Here is a 19,662-nt window from a genome sequence, read left to right as displayed (position 1 = left end):
AGGCAGGAAGAAAATTGTATTTCCAGAAACTTGGCAAGAAATATCTATTAACTCTCACTGTGATACATATTCTCGAATGAAACTAGTATCCAAAATTCAAGAAGTGCTCTCCTAGAAAAATTATTAAAGTTGCTAGGTTTTCATCTGTGTTGGGGATATGTGGTTTCAAATTCTTAACAAACCAAAGTTTACTCTCTAGTACCTTCTCCCACTATATTTGAATGTAGATTTGAGTGCTCACACAATTTTAAAAAGAAAGAAAGAAAGAAGCCAAAGCAAAAATAAATTTAAACAAACAACCCAGTAAGAAGAAGATGCCATCTACTTGTGATAGTCCCAAGTATAGTGTTACCTGTTCTGTATAGTTGTGAAGACCTGTCTTCATGGACTTATATCAGCACTAGTGATCAAGAGCTGATATTAGTGAATGTATTTAACTGGTAATACTTGGGGATGTAATAGAGTTAATGCCTAAAAAAAATGGAAACTTGACTTTAGAAGTTCTGTGTCTAGGGATTTTTTGGGAGGGAGGGGTATGAAAGGACATCTCAGTTAAAATGGATCTTTTAATTTGGCATTTGCACTCTACAGTGATGCTTCAGTTTTTGGCTCTGTTAGGCACCTTTCTCTTTGTGCTTAAACCTTTTCAGGACTATCTAACTAATATTTAGTAGGAGTTCTTTGTATATACTTGACTGGTTTGGTTTTTTGGCTTTTTTTTTTGTTTTTTTTTTGTTTGTTTGTTTTTTTTTTTTTGTTTTTTAAGAGAGAGATGTTCTGTAGTAATTCTGGAAAATGGATTTTATATTACATAGTCTTCGAAAACATGGGGCTCATAGGGCTCAAACAGAGAGTTTGGAACAACCAAACAGCTTAGAGACCGTCAGGCTAGACCTGTCTGTGTTTAAGGAGGAGAGCTCTATAGACCATCTAAATTGATCTTATTAACTCTTGTGATGGATGTAAAAATGATCAAGTTTGACAGTTCAGGACAATTGTTGCTTGACTCAGTGGAACAAAGAAAAGTCACTTAGTTTGCTGTGACAAATACAGAGGAGAGAAGCAGGGGGCACATTTACATTCACAAAACCATTTCTGGAATATTGTTTTAGCCTTTTGGTCTTCAAAAAGCCAACAAGATGCTTAGATTCCTAAAAAAGCCATAAAACCCAATAAATAGTGCCTACTTTCTTGTCATAGCTTCTTTCTTTTGAAGATATGAATTAAGTTTGCAAGTAAAAAAGTCTTATTTTAGTTATCTCAATGCAGTTTATGACTGAAATATGTGTAAGGTGACTTTCTTTTCCTTCGTGTTTTCATTAAATAAGCTGACAGAGGAAAATTATTGGACTGGTGAAACCATTTGTCTGACATCCAGTGAATATATGTGAAAAGGCAGAGATATATGATTGTTTTGCTATAATTTGCTTTATAGACACTAGCTCATCAAATTTGCCTTGTAATCACTGCTTCTGAAGAAACAGAGCTACCTTTTGGATGGGATTGTGTAGCACAAAGTTGTTGGCCCTGCATGCTTGCAGTGAAATATTGTCTGGGGGAATCTGTCCTCCTAATATAAAGAAAGTAGAAAAAGAAACCACGTTTCTAGGAGTGACATTTTGTTCTGCCAACCTGTGTGACAGGTTTGCTGGCTACAAGGCAGAAATAAACTTTTTTACTTTTTTATTTGAGCAATCTTGATTAAAAGTTCTGTGGGAAATGTTGAGATACAAATTGTAAAACTTGCCAGTTTTACTATTCAAGAGTTTCAGTAGAAAAATGCTCAGATTAAAAAAAAAAAAATCAAGATGCAAATTTAAGTTTCATTACAGTTATTCTTAAAACATGGAAACAGTCTTTCTCTTGAAATTTCAAATGAGATGCTTTACATTTTTGAAAGAAAGCTGAAGTAATTTCAGGTTACCCTGACAATTACTTCTATTTTACATGCTAAGTAATTAGATAGCTTGTATGTGTTTTGGAAACTACTGTTAATGTGTATGAGGTTACTGGTACTTTTACAGCTTCTTGCATTTCAATTCCATGCCACTTTACAACTGATCTGAAAAACAGTGAGTACTAGTGTGCAAATGAGAAAGGAGTAGTCTCCAGAGGGCAAGTTGCAGATTTTCTAAAAGGATACTGATTCTGTTGTCCTTCCATTTCTCCTTTCTGAGCAACTCTGATTATTGAATACTTCAAGGATTTTTCCATTGAGAGACTAATCTATTTCTAGCATTGTCACATAAAAAGAAAAGAAGCCTCTAAATAAATAATATTGGTTTATTTGGATTGTTTTCCATATATTTTGTTCTCAGTTTTCACTAAAATGCTTATGCTGGAAAGAAATCCAAACTTCATATGCTTCACAAAAAGAGTGAAAGCTGTGAGTAGTTAAAGTTCTGGAGGGCTGACATTTTAATTAGCTGTTGTTAATGAGTAAGTTAAGCAAATGACTAATATTCTGCTACTTTAGCCTGGTATTGAAATGACTTTTTTTCCCCAGTTTATGCAATGAACAATTTTTTTAAATCTGTAATAAACTGTGATAAAGATCATGCTTTTTTTTCTTCTTTTTGGAGACTTTTAAAGTCAAACATAGACGTTTTGAGACCCTGAGTGTTTCTTGGTTATGTTAATGTTTCCCCAATCTGAGTCTGTTTTGCCCATGACATGCAGAGATTAATTCATAGCAAGAAAATAGACAAACTATGGGAATTTTTTCTCTCTGGAAAATGTGAGGTGTGGTAATTTTTTCTTTCTGCTTTTCTAGTTTTAAATATACTTGACAAATTAAATGGTGGGATTTCTGGTAATGCATCTGAAACAAAACCTACAATTAAGGTCTCCAATTTACATCCTATTCCTCTGTTACCTGTAGTTATGGAGAGCTTGTATGTTTGCTCTCTGAACATGATTGCTAAAGATCTTTCTCCCCAAAAAATGGATTTATTGAGGGGCTTTTGTTCACACAGCCATAAGTAGAATTCAGAGATACTGTGTGCTGCACGAATACGTCATAAATCTGCATAATGGAATTTGACTTCTTTTTTAAAAATTTTCACAGGGAGAAAAAAATTTTTAGGGATTTTCTTACACCTGAAATTTCACACTGTGTACATGTGAGACTTTGGGCTGGTACTTGACACTTTTTTCTGTGTATGATAAAATTAGAAACTATTGTTGTGGTTCACAACAAAAATTTTTAATTTGAATGTTTATCCTTTATTAATATTGTTTAAGTTCATTTATTTAAGATTTTGGAAAAAATACTCTGCAATTTTAAAATTTTGGCTTTCAAAATATAGTTTGAATTTGCCTCTCTTAACCCAGATAGCAACATTTTTTTTGAAAAAAAAAGAACCAGAAAATACTTTTGGCTGAATTCAGACATGAGTTTTCAGTAAATTAACTTTTTTCTAGGAAGTTCCCAGTGGACATATTGGATTACAACTGAATAATGCATAAATGTGGCCTTGGGATAAATGTTTAGTTGTGTTCTGTAAGTGATGAGCTGTCCTTTTGAATAAAAAATACTTTAAACTAATTAGTTGAAAATCTGTTCATATCCTGGCTGAAGGTGGCTCATGAAGCCTCCACTTCTGCCTCTGCCTGATTCGACAGCATATATTGACTGGAAATGTCAGTAGACTTTAGTACAGGAAATCTGCTCAAATTTCTGCCAGGCATTTGAAAAATAGTTGGCATTAATTACACATGTATTATTCAGAAAGATGTGAATCAATGGCAAGGGAGGAAAAGGGCTGGGGAGAGCTGTGCTATGCTCAGAGCAGGTCAAGCATTAAGTTTAGCTCTCCTTACCACAGGAATGCCAGTCAGTTGTAAGGCTCTTTAAAATAATGCATTTTAAACCATTTAAAATGAGTGCTAAAAGGCAATAATAATGACTGCAGCATTAGTATCTCTCATAAGAAGGAAAGGCAGTGACTGGAAAGTGCAGTGATAGTATATGGAGCAGTATATATATAGTATTGAAAATTTTCACAAGAGTAATGTGTCTGATTTGTCACAAGAAAACATGAAAAAGAGAACAGCATTGAGATTCAAAGTGTTACTTTGGGTGTGATAGAACAAAATGCATTTTGTTCTAAGTAAGGTAGAAGGGTTACACAGGCCAGTCCCAGGAACATGGCATTGCATGTCTCAGTTCTTCATCTGGGTCTATACTGCTTGCCTTGATGATTCGTGTATCTCTCAATTTGTAGGGGTGCCTGATTTTTGTATTATCCCTGGTAATTATTTGCATACTCAGCTTATAATGTATAAATCTGAACAGACCTGAAAAAGCAATAAATCATTTCTGTAGTACTTGAGAAACTTGCCCCAAGTGAGCAAATGCTGCTTCCTTACTGGCATTCTTCTCAGATTTACAGAAGGAGTAAGTTTGTCCTTGTCACTGAGTCACCATGTGGGGAATCAGATGGCTTAGTTCTGCTTCTTGGGTCTGCCTCAAACTTTAACTGTGAATATTTACTATCTCCATATGTAAGAATGCTTATTTTATGTACAATTATATATTTATAAACGTATCTATTTATTTATATATATATTGATATATGTCTTTATATATTTTAATATATTTATATATATTTGTTATTGCTGTTTTTTGGGGGGCTGTTCATGGTTTTTGTTTTGGATTTTCTTGTAGGGGTCATAGGTTAAATCCAAATTTTTTGGGAGCTGTGACAGCTCATGTATTCTCTGTAGGATATACATCATGGAATAATGTTTCATGTACAAGAGTGACTCACACTCATTTTTTATAGGTTATTCCATCCTCTTCATGTGGCATCCTCAAAGCCAGCTTCTGGAGCTAGTTTAGGTAGAATTTGTGAAAAATTAAAAAAAAAAAAGAAAAAACAGATTTCTTATTAAGAAATTTGTTCCATTTGTTTTCCTGTCATAGTATACGGTAAAGAGGACGTGGTAATAATATGATTAGAGTGAAGAAAAATAGAAGAGCAAGGATAAATCTTAACTACAGCTGTTACAACCCTATCATTTTGTATTTTGGGGTTTTCTGAAGCACTACCTGTGCAACTGTAATTTTGCATTAGTTTTGTGGATCTGTTTGGTTCCTGTACCTAACCCTGTTATGGAAACTTTAGTTTGAGTGATATCTGCTTGATCATACACATTAATTAGATAAGACTTTCTGGTATTAGAAACTACTATAATGCCATTCTTGAGGTATTTTGTATGAAGTAATTCATTTAAGTCCTGAAACCACCACCTTACAATCATTAGTAGATTTTTTTTCAGGTCATGTTCCATAGTAGATACTTTTTATCTTAGCAGGTCCTTCAGTTAACTAAACGAGACTGTGAAAGCTTTTTTGTGGTTGAATTCTGTTTCTCACATGCTTGCTTTTTCAGTGTTTGGCTCTGATTAATGGTCTACAGCCAGTCTGTTCTAATGTTAAATGAAAAAAACATTCTGGTGGCTGTGGCATTTGGTGATAAGTAGTTAGACTAAAGAGAAGATGTACTGTGCATCCCTTGGCTACAGAGTTATGATTAGATTCAGCTCAGCCTGCAGAATACTACTGAGGATATTGCTCCTCTGCTGCAGTGATAGAGCAACTCATATCCAAACAGCACATTTGCTGCTTATCTTGCATTGTACACTGCAGCACTCAAAATACACTGGACAAACCAAGAAGTATGGCATGGTTCTTTCTTTTATTTTTGCTAGATTTATTAAAGTGGAAATGGGGGGTTAGAATGAGTCTTTCCACCCAGCAAGCCATTGTAGCACTTGCAGTAAATTTAAAAAGCCATATCTTTTAAGGAAAATTATATTGCTTATTTTAGTAAAATGTTTATTCAAGCCTTTGGACAGTTAACTTTTCAGAGTTCATATGCAGTCATTCTTCTGCTAAAACAAAACAATCCCACCAGTTTAGCTCATAATATATTTTAAAGCAATCACTTTCCTCAGACAGATACACACTGTGTTTTTACTCTGTAATGTCTATGTTGGAAATTTAGAGGCTGCATTTTTGATGTTTTAAATGAATGAAGAAGGAGAGGGGTACTTTAATATTCCATAAAGCACAGGCTGTAAGATTTAGAAATTAATTATTGATTAATTAATTGAAAAATGCACATATTTAAGATAAACCACAGTCTCTTGTTTCTATACCAATAATTTCCTATTGTTTTTTTGAGAGATACAGAGTTGGATATTTCCAGTTGTTACCTGTATAATGCCTTTTTTCTGCTAGGACACCACTTGCTAACAGTAAAGGCCAGGTTGCATTTTAAAGTGACATCTAGTAACATTCCTAGATACCTGCAAGGATTAATCTCAAGAGCACTGAGCTAATTTTTGCTTCTTCCAAATTAATTAACTCAGCAAACAATATTTTATTACAGATAAACAGGTAACATGTAAGAGCTAATTCCTACAGTATAATAATTTTTCAACCCACTTTGTCAAGGCAGCAGCTGGGCCAGCTGATTGTTCCCCATTCCTGAGCCAAAGCCTGCCTTACTCATGGGAGCTGTGGAATCCTGTGAGGCAACAAGCCCCAGCTGAAGTTTCCAGGCTTTGTGCTGTGACCTGGGGCTTTTGACACTCTGCCAGATGTTGCTGTTGCTTGCTCCACTTGGTACACTCATTCATTCTTCTGCTTACTGCCACTGCTGCTCCTCATTTGTGTGCTGCTCTGCTGGACCCACTGTCATTTTATATAATTTTCTCTTGTTGCCACTTTAAACAAATGCATATGAAATGCTAATATGCCCTGATGTATAGAGAATATTGGTAATTATCTTCTCCTGCTTCATAAAATCTTAAAAAAAAATCTTGTCCCATTTTTATCTTGCAGTCTGACACAGAAGTTATGATCTTAAATTAACATGAAGAGTTGGCCTAGGCTGCCTAAATCCGTGGAAATCTGTAAATTATATTTAATATAGTTACAAAGCTGTAATTGACTTTTTTTTTTTTCTCTACTTGGATATTCTTGTTATAGAAATGCTTCTCAAACATCTGTAAAACAAGCACATTTGAGAGGTTCCTATTTGTGCCTCTCATTTCCTCTCCAGGAAATGCTCTTCCTTTACCTACTTCCTACCCACTCTGGGTTGAGGAATGGCAGAACACGTCACTGCTGTAAATAGGGATTTAATTTTGTGTTAGTTCCTTTCATTTTTATCTCTTCTGAATGATAAGCAAACAATACTCTAGATCCCACTGATAAATTTTTTTAAGGAGCATATTCTCTGTTGTTTTTTTTTTGTTTGATTGATTGGAGGTTTTCTTGGTTTTTTTTTTTTTTTTTTTTTTTGTTCTTGTGGTTTGATTGGTTTTTGTTTAGTTCTGGATGTGAGCAGGCAGTCAAATAACAAAATGTTAAGTTTGGGGTTTTTTTTCTCCCCAACCTATGCAATTTATATAAAGCTATTCCTGAAGAGAGAAGCAATTTAGTTCATATTTTTCCTGCTGACATTATATTACTGTAGCAGCAATCCAGAGAGGACAAAGCCTCATATTTGCCCCTGATAACATCTCTATACCACTTACCAAGGACAACATGGTCCTTGGAAAAGAAAACCTGTATGTACTACTGTCATCTGAAAATAGATAAAATAGTAGGGCTTAAATGCTTTCTAACAGAAAACTGAGTGAATTCTTGATTATTTTCTGTAATAGCTCGATATTGGAACTCTAGTAAATATATTTTATTATATATTTATAGAGAAATAATTTATTCTTGCTTGAAAATTTATTGTTCAAGATTTCCTTGACAAGGTTTTGCATAAGATTTGATTACTTCTGTAATGCTAAGCAAAAGCCTTTTATTTTGCATCAGACCTGGACAGAGTTATGTAATAAATAATTTGAAGTGTTGTAAATCTTACTGTAGTGCCTTTTGAAGCCACTACAAGGGAGAGTAGTGATAAAATAATTCTTAAAAGATACTTTTGATCCTATTTCCATTGATTTAAAATCAATTAAATTCCTTTCCTTGTAATATAAATTGGGTAATGAAATTGTACAACTGAGTGAGATACTCTGAGAAGTTTAAACAAAGTAGAATAGACTTGAGATAAATATACTTCAGTTTCTGATGCAATTTTTATGGACTCTGAGGAAACCTATAGTCAGTTCTCCTCCTATTTCTCATAGCATTCATAGAAATTTAAGGTTGGGATCCACCTTAATAGATGACCAGAGTTGTATCAATTATCTCTCTGAGGCATGTTGTCATTTCTTGCATGCCTAAACATGGATACCACAGTTCCCTGGATTGCCTATTCCATTTTTTTTACTGCTCATACAGTTAGGAAAATGTTCTTTACTTTCAATCTGAAAAGCCATTTTATGTACATATAAATATACACCGGCACATTGTTTTAACTTGGGTAGTTCCATTTGATATGAAGGAAATTTAATGTGAGACATGCAGTTTTAATTTTCTGCCTCTGTAACAAATTGTCAACGATCATTCATGCATTTATGAAATTAAAATTTTCATCTGTTTTATTGGAAATTAACGTAAATGTGCAAAACCACAAAAGACGTTTTCTGAAAACAAGGAATTCCTTTTCTAGTATGAAAGGAGAAGGTGATTTTCTGCACCCTGCCCCCCTTGTCTGTGAGGAGAAATAAAAATAAAGAATACAATTATTTTGTTTGTACTCAAATGGAAATTCACTTGCAAAGAAACAGAATCTGCTGGCAGCTTGAGTTGCTAGTCTGTTTTAGTTATTTAAATAATATGAGGTTGATCTCTGCAGTGAAAGATGGGAGACTTGTATACAACTGTGTGCTAGGAAAGCTTCAGAAATTATGTTAAAGATACCACAGAGTGTTTGAAACAGTTTTTGCCTTGTGACTTGGCCACTTGCCGTATCAGGGATCAAAAAGGTTTGTTTTGTGAAAATTGATGTGTGAAAGCTTTTACTCAATTTCTTTTTTATTCTGTTGCTGATCTTTCTTTCCGATTTTACTTCTCTCACTCTTTCTTTGAGGCTGATGTGTGACTGCATTCATTTGGAATTTGTGTTTCTCTGTAGGCCTTTGCTAAGAAATACAATCACTCTCTCTTCATGGGACTTCAGTTCTCTATTGAAAGTTTGCTATAGGATAAGATGGGAGAGGATTAGCTTGGAATTTATGTGTGATGAGCACAGCTGAACTGTGCTATATTCTTAGTGGAATATTGAGAGATAATTTCTAATATATATTTTAAATAATGGCCAAATTACCCTACCCAAAATAATAAAATGTACTGTAAGTAGGAAGACTTAATTATTTATAGGTTTACATATTAAAATTAATTCCTTATATGTACTAAAGCATTTAGCACATGGAGAATACTTTTTCCCTACTACTGGTTTAAAGAGTTAAAGGATGCTTGAATGCTTGAATCAAAGGCTGTGCTTAAATACTTATGTGAATTATAGTCTTGACTTGGTATGGCTGTGCAGTCATGCCTGAGTAAACTAACAGCAGTGAGTATGAAGGGTAAATAATTCAGATTTGTACACAGTTCTTCCCCATAGACTTATGTTCTTTATCCACTTGGTTTCCTGTGTTGTCAAGCAGTTGCTTAACTTCTTGAACTTTTAAAGCCAATCTTTTTTACCATGCCTGCTGAATTATAAATAATTTTCATCTGAATTATAAAAACTAAACCTCCAAAAGAAAACCCAAAAGATCCTGAAATGAGAACCTGTTGCTGTTAGATTTGTTGTTTATAGTTTTAAGCAAGGTTCCCTATCTGCTGCAGATGGAAGTAGTGCAGAACTCCTGTTGCATTTTCAAACTGATTTACAGTTGATTTATTTTGCCAATAATAGCCCTGTTCTCTTTATAATTATAGTACCTGGAAACTATACCAATGTGGCTGATCCAGAGCCATTATTCTGCAATTAGACTTTTTGTACTGAGTATACAGAATGTTTTTTTTCATTTTCTTGTTTAACCTTAATCGTCTTCGCTTTGAACCATCTGTTGAACAAGAGGGCTTATTCTCCTCCTGTATCTGCATTGTATATGAGCAGAAGATGCCTAACTGAGGTGTCCTTGAACTAAGAGTTATCACAAGTTGTCAAGCATAGAGCTGAAAATTTTTTTGGGCTAGCTATACAGTGTATGGTTTCCTAGGAGACTGTAACATCCCTGAGTAGGGCTAAAAAAGCCTTTTAGAGGATCTAATACTTGGCCATGCCAGTACTTTATCTTGATGTCTTCAATATCTCACTTTACCTTTTTTTTTTTTTTAAGAGGAAAGTCTAGCATATTTTCATACTGTTTACATTGATTACTGAGTCAAAAATCAGACTAATAATTCTGTAATCACAAAGGTAAGACACTGTATGAATTAAACATTGCTGTAAGGCTTCCCTTGCAGTGGAGAATTCTAATTGGATTTTTTGGGTTCAGGTTGAATATATGTGTCATTCTTGTGCTATTGGGTTTCTCCCTTCCTTGACAAATCAAAACCCTGAAATAAAACTTCTGGTTGTCCTTAGTTTATGAGGTTATTCTTGCTGCAATTGCAAACCAGTCTCAGAGAGTTAGTATCAAGTCTTAGGGCTGGATTTGTTTTATCTGTGACATTTGGATGAGTCCCCTTTTGGATGTAAAGAGGCAAAAAATTCACCATTATTTTTTTTACTCTCAGTTTCTACGGTACTTTATAGTCTTGTTGCACTTTCTGTATTTCTATTTTACCTTCAGACAGAAAAGACAGTATAAGAGGGCTTACATCTATTTGTCAATAGATTTAAAGAAGTCTTCTTGTAGCCAGTAATTATACTTAAAATTATACTTCATCATAGTCCTTTTCACAGAATTTTACTCTTCTTGTATTGTGAAATTTCCCCTTTTTATCCTGGCATATAGGTCCACCTCCAAACCATTGTGCAGTGATAGAAATTACTGTAAGACATCTAGGAAGGTGAATCATTGACAGGAGAGTTTTCTGTCCTTGTGATTTTACTTTTTTTTTAGTGTTGAATATGCTCATATGTGGCACTTTTCTCTACAAAGGGAGTCCTTCAAGCCTAATGATCACCCAAAAGTTGTAGTTAATTTTTTTAATGCTTATCTTCCGAGCTCTCTATTTCTCTTCTTCCATGGTCAGTCATAACGAATGGTCTCTTTTTAGCGAAGTTCTTTTAGAGAAATTAGCAAACTGCTTCCAGCTGCATCTGATAGATGGCTCCCCTAGCTAATGATCCTTAGCTAATCAGGAGGAGCTGCAGGGTGAGAGAGCAAGCAAACAAAAAGCTGGGAGAAATAGTCATGACATTAAAAAAAGTGCATGAGCTTCTGTTTATGCTCTACATGTGTATTTTAATGAAGTGTTGGGTGTCATGCTTCACACCTTCTAGGCACCTCATGGCTGAGCTATACTGCATAATGCAAAAGCAATTTGGTCAAATACTTACACAGCATGATAGGGGAATGTTCTGCCCATTCACAAGTCACTCTAAATAACAACCATGATATCTCTACTTTTGGCTTATGCACAGTGATTTTACTCCATATTTGATGTGGAAGAACAGAAGACTGTTTGAAAAATGCTTCAGTTTCACTGGCGAGGGACATTGTGAAGAAAACTCTTAGGACAAATATTCATCTCCTGAAGAGCCAAATGGACTAATTTAACATAAGCAAAGCAAGGATCCATCTCTCTTTCTACAGAGTGAATAACTGGAATATACAGGAAATTGTATAGTAAAAAAGAAATTATTTTCAATAGTGTGTTTTAATCATATAGGTAATTTATTTTAGAATGTTCACAGGATCAGTAACTAGATAAATGGATATATATAGATCTATATCTGTATGTATCTACATATAGATATAATGGATAGATAACTAGATAACTGGATAAATCATTAATAGCCAGTTAAAATATTTATTTTTGGTCTATGTAGAATATATCGTGAAAGAAAGGGGCTAAAATTTCTGTCTTAAGTCTAATGATATTAGGTTAGTGTTACTTTATTGTGAATCATATTTGATACAATTGTGCCATTGAATTTGGTGTAGTGCTTTGACTCATTAATAGCTTTTTTAGAATCATAGTTCCTCCCCATTAATAGTATGAAATCATAAAGATCCATAAAGAAGCTTAGGCTCAGATTTTGTATTATGTTAGTGTCTTGCATGCATTTGGGGATAAAATTGACAAAATACCTGTTAGCAATGAAATAGCATAAATAGAAAGGGTTTCATGATGGCAATTAATTTCTTCCCCTTGTAAGTAACAGTAGTTGTTTTCATTAAGAATTTGCATGAAATTGTAAATATATGCACAAATTTTGGAATAAAAACCCACTGTTTTAGCTGAAAAAATCTAAAATTGAGTCACTACACCACCTTTAATTGCATATTTTGTGGTTTTAATGTCTTGTGCTTTCACAGTGTGAAATAGGGCGATGACAGAGGCTTAGAAGCTTTAAGAATAGCTCTGGATGTTTCTCTCAGCTTCTGGTTACTTTCCTCTTCATCTGCTCATGTAGCTGCTCCTCATTAGCTGAGGATCACATGCCCTTAATCACTTATTGAATCCAGCTGATTAATTTCTCTATAAGAACCCAGGTAAAAGTGGGTATTTTCTTAAGAGGAAGCCTTTTGGTAAGAGAGAGGGAGGTTATAATCTGATCAATGTTCTTTTCTGTATACTTTCATATGGAAAGCATATGTTCTTGAGAACCTGAGTAGGCTCGAAGGGCTTTGGAGCTCTAAGGAGTACATGCCCTCCAAGAATGGGAGGAATAAAAGTAGTTGAGAAGAGCTGAAGGCTTTTATTTTCTTATTTTCTTTGGAGTGCTTTTATTTGTTCTCTGCTCTCTTACTGCAAGTGATAGAGGTGTAGTAGCCTGAGGTAGGTACTAAGCAAGCCAAGTGACTGATGATGAGAACTAACTTGGGCATAAAAAGCTGGAATAGCAAGTCTGTGTTTTGCTAGGGAACAAGCAGATAATTTCTTTGGGGAAGTAAAAAGTGACCAGTTTCTGAAACCAGCTCCACAGTGCTGTGACATTAGTAACATTGAATACATCTGTCTTGTCTCTAGGAGTGCAAGAGTGTTCAAGCAGCCTAGAGCAAAACATCTGGTTTCCTAATGTTCCTTCTGGAAAGTTGGAGACCCTAAACTTTAATGCTCAAGTTGCATTCTGAAAGCATGAATGGGTATTAGGGGTGCTGTACTATAAAGTAACTCAGTAACCAGGTTCCTCATAGTGCTTGAAAGACATATTGCTGGAATTGATCTGTTTGTTCATAATTTTGCTATGAGGAAAAAAAAAAAAGTCTTTGCTTAATTTGCAATTTAAGTTTTTGTATATAATATGGGTTTAATCTGACTGTGTGTCTGGATAGAGGAAAGTTAGATTAATTGGGTGACTTCAGAGGGGTTTTTGAATCTTGTTGTTTGCACCTACTTTCTGTTTATGTATTGGAAATAAGAAGAGTATTGCTAAAGACATTGCAAGAAATTTCTTTGAGGTGTTCCAGGCACAATGTGCTAAATTCGCTAAGTTGAAGTTCAGGGTAACTTTTTTTTTGTCTTTGTAGTACTTTTTTTGCTGTCAGTTTGAGGCAAATAATTGTTTTGTTTTGTTACAGGGAAAGGTGAACATGGGAAACCGTACCCTCTTACAGAGGAAGACCATGATGATTCTGCTTATAGGGAAAATGGCTTCAACATATTTGTTAGCAACAACATAGCACTGGAACGATCCCTGCCAGACATCCGACATCCTAAGTATGTAAACTGTTTCCTGGACTATTTATTTTTTAGGGTTTTATCTTTGTATATCTCTAAAGAAATTGTTTTCCAGGAAGGTAAAGCATAAACAGTTAATAAAACCCAAACATTTCATTTTATAGAATGTGGAAAAATTACCACTGTGGTTAAATCATTTGCTCAGTCTTTTAGTCACTTCTCATCTGATTAGTTGCACATTAGGACTATTAAAGGCCCCTTTTCATTCCAGAGTGATTTTTATTAAATTTCTATATAGTGAATTGGACTGAAAAGCATTCACATAATTTCTCATGTTCTCATTTGGTTTATAGCTGCAGGGCTTTGAGCTGGGGAGCAGAGTAACAACTTGTATATAGTTTTTGGCTGTGATTGCAAAGTGTTTCTCCTGCTTTGTTACAGAAAAAGTTAAAACAATCCAATAGCTGCTGAGTGCTGCTTCAGCTGAGTTATGCAGTATAGAACTGTGTAAAACCAGAGCGTGCAAGATGCACAGGCAGAATTTGGGTGCACAGGACGACGGGATTGTTTCCTAAAGCATTAATGTAACACAGAGAAATGGGATGAAGGTTATTCTGGGAAACAACCTGAGCTAAAAAATCATACAGCAAACATAACTTGCTTTTCACATTCTTTAGTTTTTTGCCCCTTTATACAAAGAGTAGAGCTTCCTATCTGTGACGGGAAAAGAGGTACTTTTGCCTTTCTAGGCTCCTCCTCTAGAGTCATTCTGAATTTGAACTGGAAGCTGATTTGATTTTTCTCCCTACCTGACATTTCCCCCCTCTTTTAATTGGAGTTAGGCAGCTAGTGTGTGGGGGGAAAGGTGCAAGAGTGAGACAAAACTAACTGTCTCCATGACTATGTTTGTACTTTCCTTCAGATACAATTCTCTCTACTGTATAAAGATTCATGTGAATATATCATCACATTTAACTTATTTTGATATGAAAAGTTGTCAGAACAGAGCTGAACTTCAGAGCTTGACAGAAGTTCTCAGTGCAGGGAGAAGAGAAGCATCATGGCAACTAATGCATTTTTCTGTCAAATTTGCAGCTTTTTCAAAGAATGAATAATATATAAATATTTACATAGTAAGAGTTTTAAAAAAGAAATTCACAGCAGAGGAATTAACCTTTTGTTGGAGATTTTTTTCCAATTTAATTTTAATTTTTAATTGTCTGATTTAATTCTTGCATTGTTTAAAAAAGCTGTTTCTCTTAATTTGTAAACAATATATTAGTATTATTTGCATAGAATTAAGTAAAAAGAAATATGTTGTTATAACAAGCTGTATGTTTTATGTACATTTTTTGCTTTCTGCTTTGACAATTTATCTGAAATTATATAATGAGTCCTTCCAAGAGGTTTGAGTTCCAATGTACAGCTGTATAGCATTGAAGCTGTGATAGGTTACATTGTCAGTATAATAAATATGTTCATCAAGCAACTTCCTCTGTTACCAAAACTGCAGAGGATAATGACTAAACACTAAAGGAAGCTGTCAGGTTTATCATCCCTTTGTGGGTTTTGTAAATTGGTCTTATTGGCAGCTTCTCACCTGCTGCTGTCTTCACAGTCCCTGACATTTCCATGTGTGTCCCCAGAAGCAATGTGTTGTCATATGTGACATATTAGGAACTAGTCAGTGCCACACCAGACTTTCTCTACCCTCTTTTCCCCACCACAAGTCTTTTTCTGACTTGCACCTAAGCATCTCTTTTGGGAAGCTTATATGCTTAGGTGCCTGCATTATTTCCCTTTTCCATTTCAGTGAAATTGTGTATGGTGGATGTTTCAGTAGTGTCCTGACTGAACTGACTTGAGTCATGGCCTTCAACACTCATAATACAAGTAGACCATTAGTTAATTGACTGTATCACTTGCCATCTAAAGGTAAAGAGATGTGCTATAATTGCCTACTAAGTAATGCATCAATTAAGGTGACCAAGCTGGGCTCAATGCTTCTGATGGGTATACCTTGAAGCAAGTCTGTCTGTTGAATTCTGAGAATGCTTTCTGGCCTACTGTTGAAACAAACACATCTCTTGTCTGCTGTGTGTTAAGTACAGCCAGTCAAACTGCACTTCACTTTTGGAAATACCTCTTCAGAAGTGTGTGTGAAATGTGAACTAGTTTACATGTCATTCTGCTGGTTTTGGCTGAGGTGGAGTTAATTTTCTTTACCAATTTGTGTGTCATCTCTGCTAGAGGCTGGGGCTAAATCATGGCACTAATAGAGTTAGTTCCTTTCAGACAAACCATTGGAAAATTATGTAATTCTGTCTGAGAAAAGGGTGCTCTTCAGTAACATTATAGTAGGTAGATCAGGTGTGATATAGCAGGCAGAATTAGTTTGGCCAGCTTTTGAACATTATGAAGGGTTTGGCTTTGTGGAGCTCCTAACTGCTGTGAAGCTTTTAGCTGTCAACTTACGTAAATTTGTGAGAGAGATTGGTACTGTAAACTGAGTTTTAATCATCTATTTAGTGTTTTAGTTTAGTATATGCCATTTGCACAGGGAGAATGGTTGTCTTCTGCTGAAGACTGATTTCAGACTGAAAACACCTTCTATGATATGTTTTATGGAACCAAATAGAATTGGTTTATTGCCATTAGTAAAAAAAAGTTCAAAAAAATAACCTTCAAATGCAACAAAACTGAGTGGTAAATCCTGTAATTTGAATAAAAACTTACTTTAAACAACAGCTGCAGTAGTTTCTACATTCTTCTAAACTAGCTTCAAAAATATTTTATTCCAAAGTCAAACCAAAGAAACTTTAAGAACCACTTCCAAGTGTTTGGTTTTCTGGGAAGTATGCAAAGACGGCAGAAAAAAACTTGTTCTTTTTAATCCAAATAAACTTTCTTTTTCTGAGTTTCTTTGGAAATTGAACTCAGGATTTGCAAATAGCACCTTCTGCTGGGGGATGGGTAGAACTAAACAAATGCTTAGAGTCTGAGCTCTGAGAAATTCAGGATTTCAAGTCTGATTAATAATACTCTTGTTTTTCCTGTGATATTTAAAACACTTCAGCAAGATGTTATGATTGATTCCTCTTTCCTTTTTAAGACAGCAGAATGTGTGTGCTGGTACAAAATGAAACAGTTAACTTCTATTTTAAGGCTAACTTGACCTTTCCTGCATCTTTAATATGTTTTTATTGCATTCCCCTAGTATCTCCCATGCTTTTTTTTTTCTGCCTCTCGTAGCTGTGCTCAAAGAATATTTTTTACATTTCTGAGTGATCTTTGATGTCTTGTTTCTATTACACTCTTGTGTGAAAGCTTTGGCACAGTGGGTGCCAAGCTACATTAGCTAATTTTATTTTCTCTCCCTGCAATCACCCATGTCTTTAAACAAAGAAAAAATCAAACAAAACAACTTCTTTCCTCCCCCCCCCCCCCCCCCCCCCCGAATTCTAAATAGCAGTCTGAAAAAGGCTTATCACCTCTGTTAGTTTGGTTTCAGGTCTGATTTAGTGAATATAAGAGCTCTGTTCAACCAAAAGCAAAGGCAACATTTGAGTTCTTTTCACCTGCTTTGTACTACTTTCTCTAGCCTAGAATGCAACAAACCTGCTAATGCTAGGGTAAAAGTTGGCAGTATTATTTTCTATTGTAAAAAGAGAAATGCTGCTTATTCTAATACTGAATGCACCAGTTGAAATTGATTCTTATCTTCTCCACATTATCAAATATTTTGCTATTCATACCAGCTTTGTTCAAACAAACAAAACTTAATCTGACTTGCTTTTTGAATAGTGCTCTAAGTGTGATTTTAATGAGGCTTGGGGAAAGGATTGTAGTCATCTAGTCTGAACAGTGAATATAATTTTTGTGACCTGTCCTGTTTAAAGCTGCTTAGTGTTTTTTATACTAGACAATCCATTCTTTAAGCTTTTCATTATTTAATCAAGGAATTCATGTTTGTCCCTGATACCAACACATTTGCAAGCTTTTTCATAATAAAATATTTTGCTTTGTATATTTTTGTCTCTTAATTTCCACAAGAGATCTTCTTTTATCTAAAATCTGTAGATTAATTGCTGATAATGGTATCTGGGAGTGCATCAAGCACAGCACTGCAAGCCAGGCCAGGGAGGGGATTGTCCCTCTCTGTGCTGGTGCAGCCTCACTTGGAGTACACTTTTGGGCACCACAATGTAAGAGGGATGCAAAAGCTATTGGAGAGCATCCAGAGGAGTACTATGAAGATGAAGGATTTAGAGGGGAAGCCATATGAGGTGTGGCTGAGGTCACTTGGTCTGTTCAGCCTCGAGGGGATTGAGGGGAGACCTCATTGCAGCCTGCCTCACGAGGGAAACAAGAAGGGCAGACACTGATCTCTCTTCTGTGGTTACTAGTGACAGGACTGTAAGGAATGGCATGAAGCTGCATCAGGGGAGGTTTAGGTTGGATATTAGGTCAAAGGTGCTTTTCACTCAGAGGGTGATTAAGCACTGGTCCAGGCTCCCCAGTAAAGTGGTCACAGCACCAAGCCTGACAGAGTTCAAGAAATGTTTGGAAAACGCTCTAAGACAAATGGTGTGATTCTTGGAGTTGTCCTGTGCACGACCTTGATCCTTGTGAATCTCTTCCAGCTCAAGTTATTATATTGTTCTATGTCTTGTGTAATCTTAGATCAGATCTGCAAATATTCCATGGCTAGCCTGACTAATCTACCACAAGAAATCTCATCCTTTAAAGGTTTCCCTGGGCATAGGTAGATTGATTTGGTCATGAAATTCTTAGCATTTTTGTTGTACATTAAAAATGTCCAACATGATTCTTGTAATGTCTGGGTTTTAGCCTGTATGGGCTGGAGTCAGTGTTCCAATCCTTTTCTGCTGTCTTGCTGTTGATGTGTGAAGTGCTGGCCTTTCACTGTGACTTCCAGCAATATTCCTTTTTAGAAGTGGGAACTATGCTCATTTTTCTTAGACATTAAATTTTTCACAACCCTCAGAAGAAATGCATTTTCATAATCAAAGAAATAAGAGTGTTCAGCTAAGGGCTGGTTGCATCTTATGTGTCCTGAGCATTGAGGTTTTATTTCTTTCTGGAAACCAAATTTCATTCTGCTTTTCAGAAGCTGAGAGAGTGCCTGAATGGTTCTCTCTCAAAATATTTGTATACAGTGTGATTGCTCTCAATTGTTTTGTTTTGTTTTTTAAGAGGCTAAAATATAAATGTAATGGGAATTCTCTGGGCAGCATGTTTTCTGATGGACTTCATTTTTGTGATTCTTTAGAGTAGTTGCACAGTTAACAGAGTTGGAGTTTGTCCTAATCTCTATGTTTTGTACACTTTGCAAAAATGCTAGTATTACTGAACTAATGGGAAAGGGATATAGTTAGATACATAGGTGTCTTGGTTTGAAAGACGGGTATTTGCCAAGAAAGGCAGGAGCTCCTCTCGAGAGGGAGAATGTTGACTCCCCTCCCTCTTGATTATTGTAATTTTGGAATCGGGGATTTTCAGGCAGAGATATGTGGGTAGGAATAACAGCTCTTTACTAATATATCTACCCAGACAAACAAAACCAACAGCAGCTATGAAAATTACCAACAAAGCAGAGCAGTGACTCGGTTCCAGTCCTTTTCCGGCCGCAGACGCTGTGCCAGCGCTCGGTACAGGCCATGGGCAGGGCGGGTCCCGCGCACTGCGGAGCCATGGGATGATGGCAGCGGGTCCCAGGTGCGAGAAGGATGGAGGAAGGACTCCCCGCTCACCGTCTGTGTCCTGGCGCTCGGCTGCGAGCTCTGAGGCTGGAGCGGGGAAGCAGCGGTGCAGGGTCCCACAGCAGAGAACCTGGCTCCCGGCAGGGTGGCAACGAGCAGCCGTGGACTTCTTCCTCTGAGCCCACCCGCGAGAGAGCCAGAACCCCCCATCTCCTTTGTCAC

General features: G+C 35.9%; 1 protein-coding gene across 1 annotated transcript in view; it reads left to right on the top strand.

Moving 5' to 3' along the window:
• GALNTL6 (polypeptide N-acetylgalactosaminyltransferase like 6) overlaps nucleotides 1-19,662 on the top strand; it is a 436,047-nt gene that overhangs the window by 163,582 nt on the left and 252,803 nt on the right. The window contains exon 3 of the mRNA XM_079305686.1: nucleotides 13,618-13,756. Coding sequence (XP_079161812.1) covers nucleotides 13,618-13,756 — 139 coding nt within the window. The remainder of the gene's footprint in view (nucleotides 1-13,617; nucleotides 13,757-19,662) is intronic.

This window comes from Erithacus rubecula, assembly GCF_903797595.1.
Source record: "Erithacus rubecula genome assembly, chromosome: 5".
Taxonomy (NCBI): Eukaryota; Metazoa; Chordata; class Aves; order Passeriformes; family Muscicapidae; genus Erithacus; species Erithacus rubecula.
This window is presented reverse-complemented; position numbering and strand designations above follow the sequence as displayed.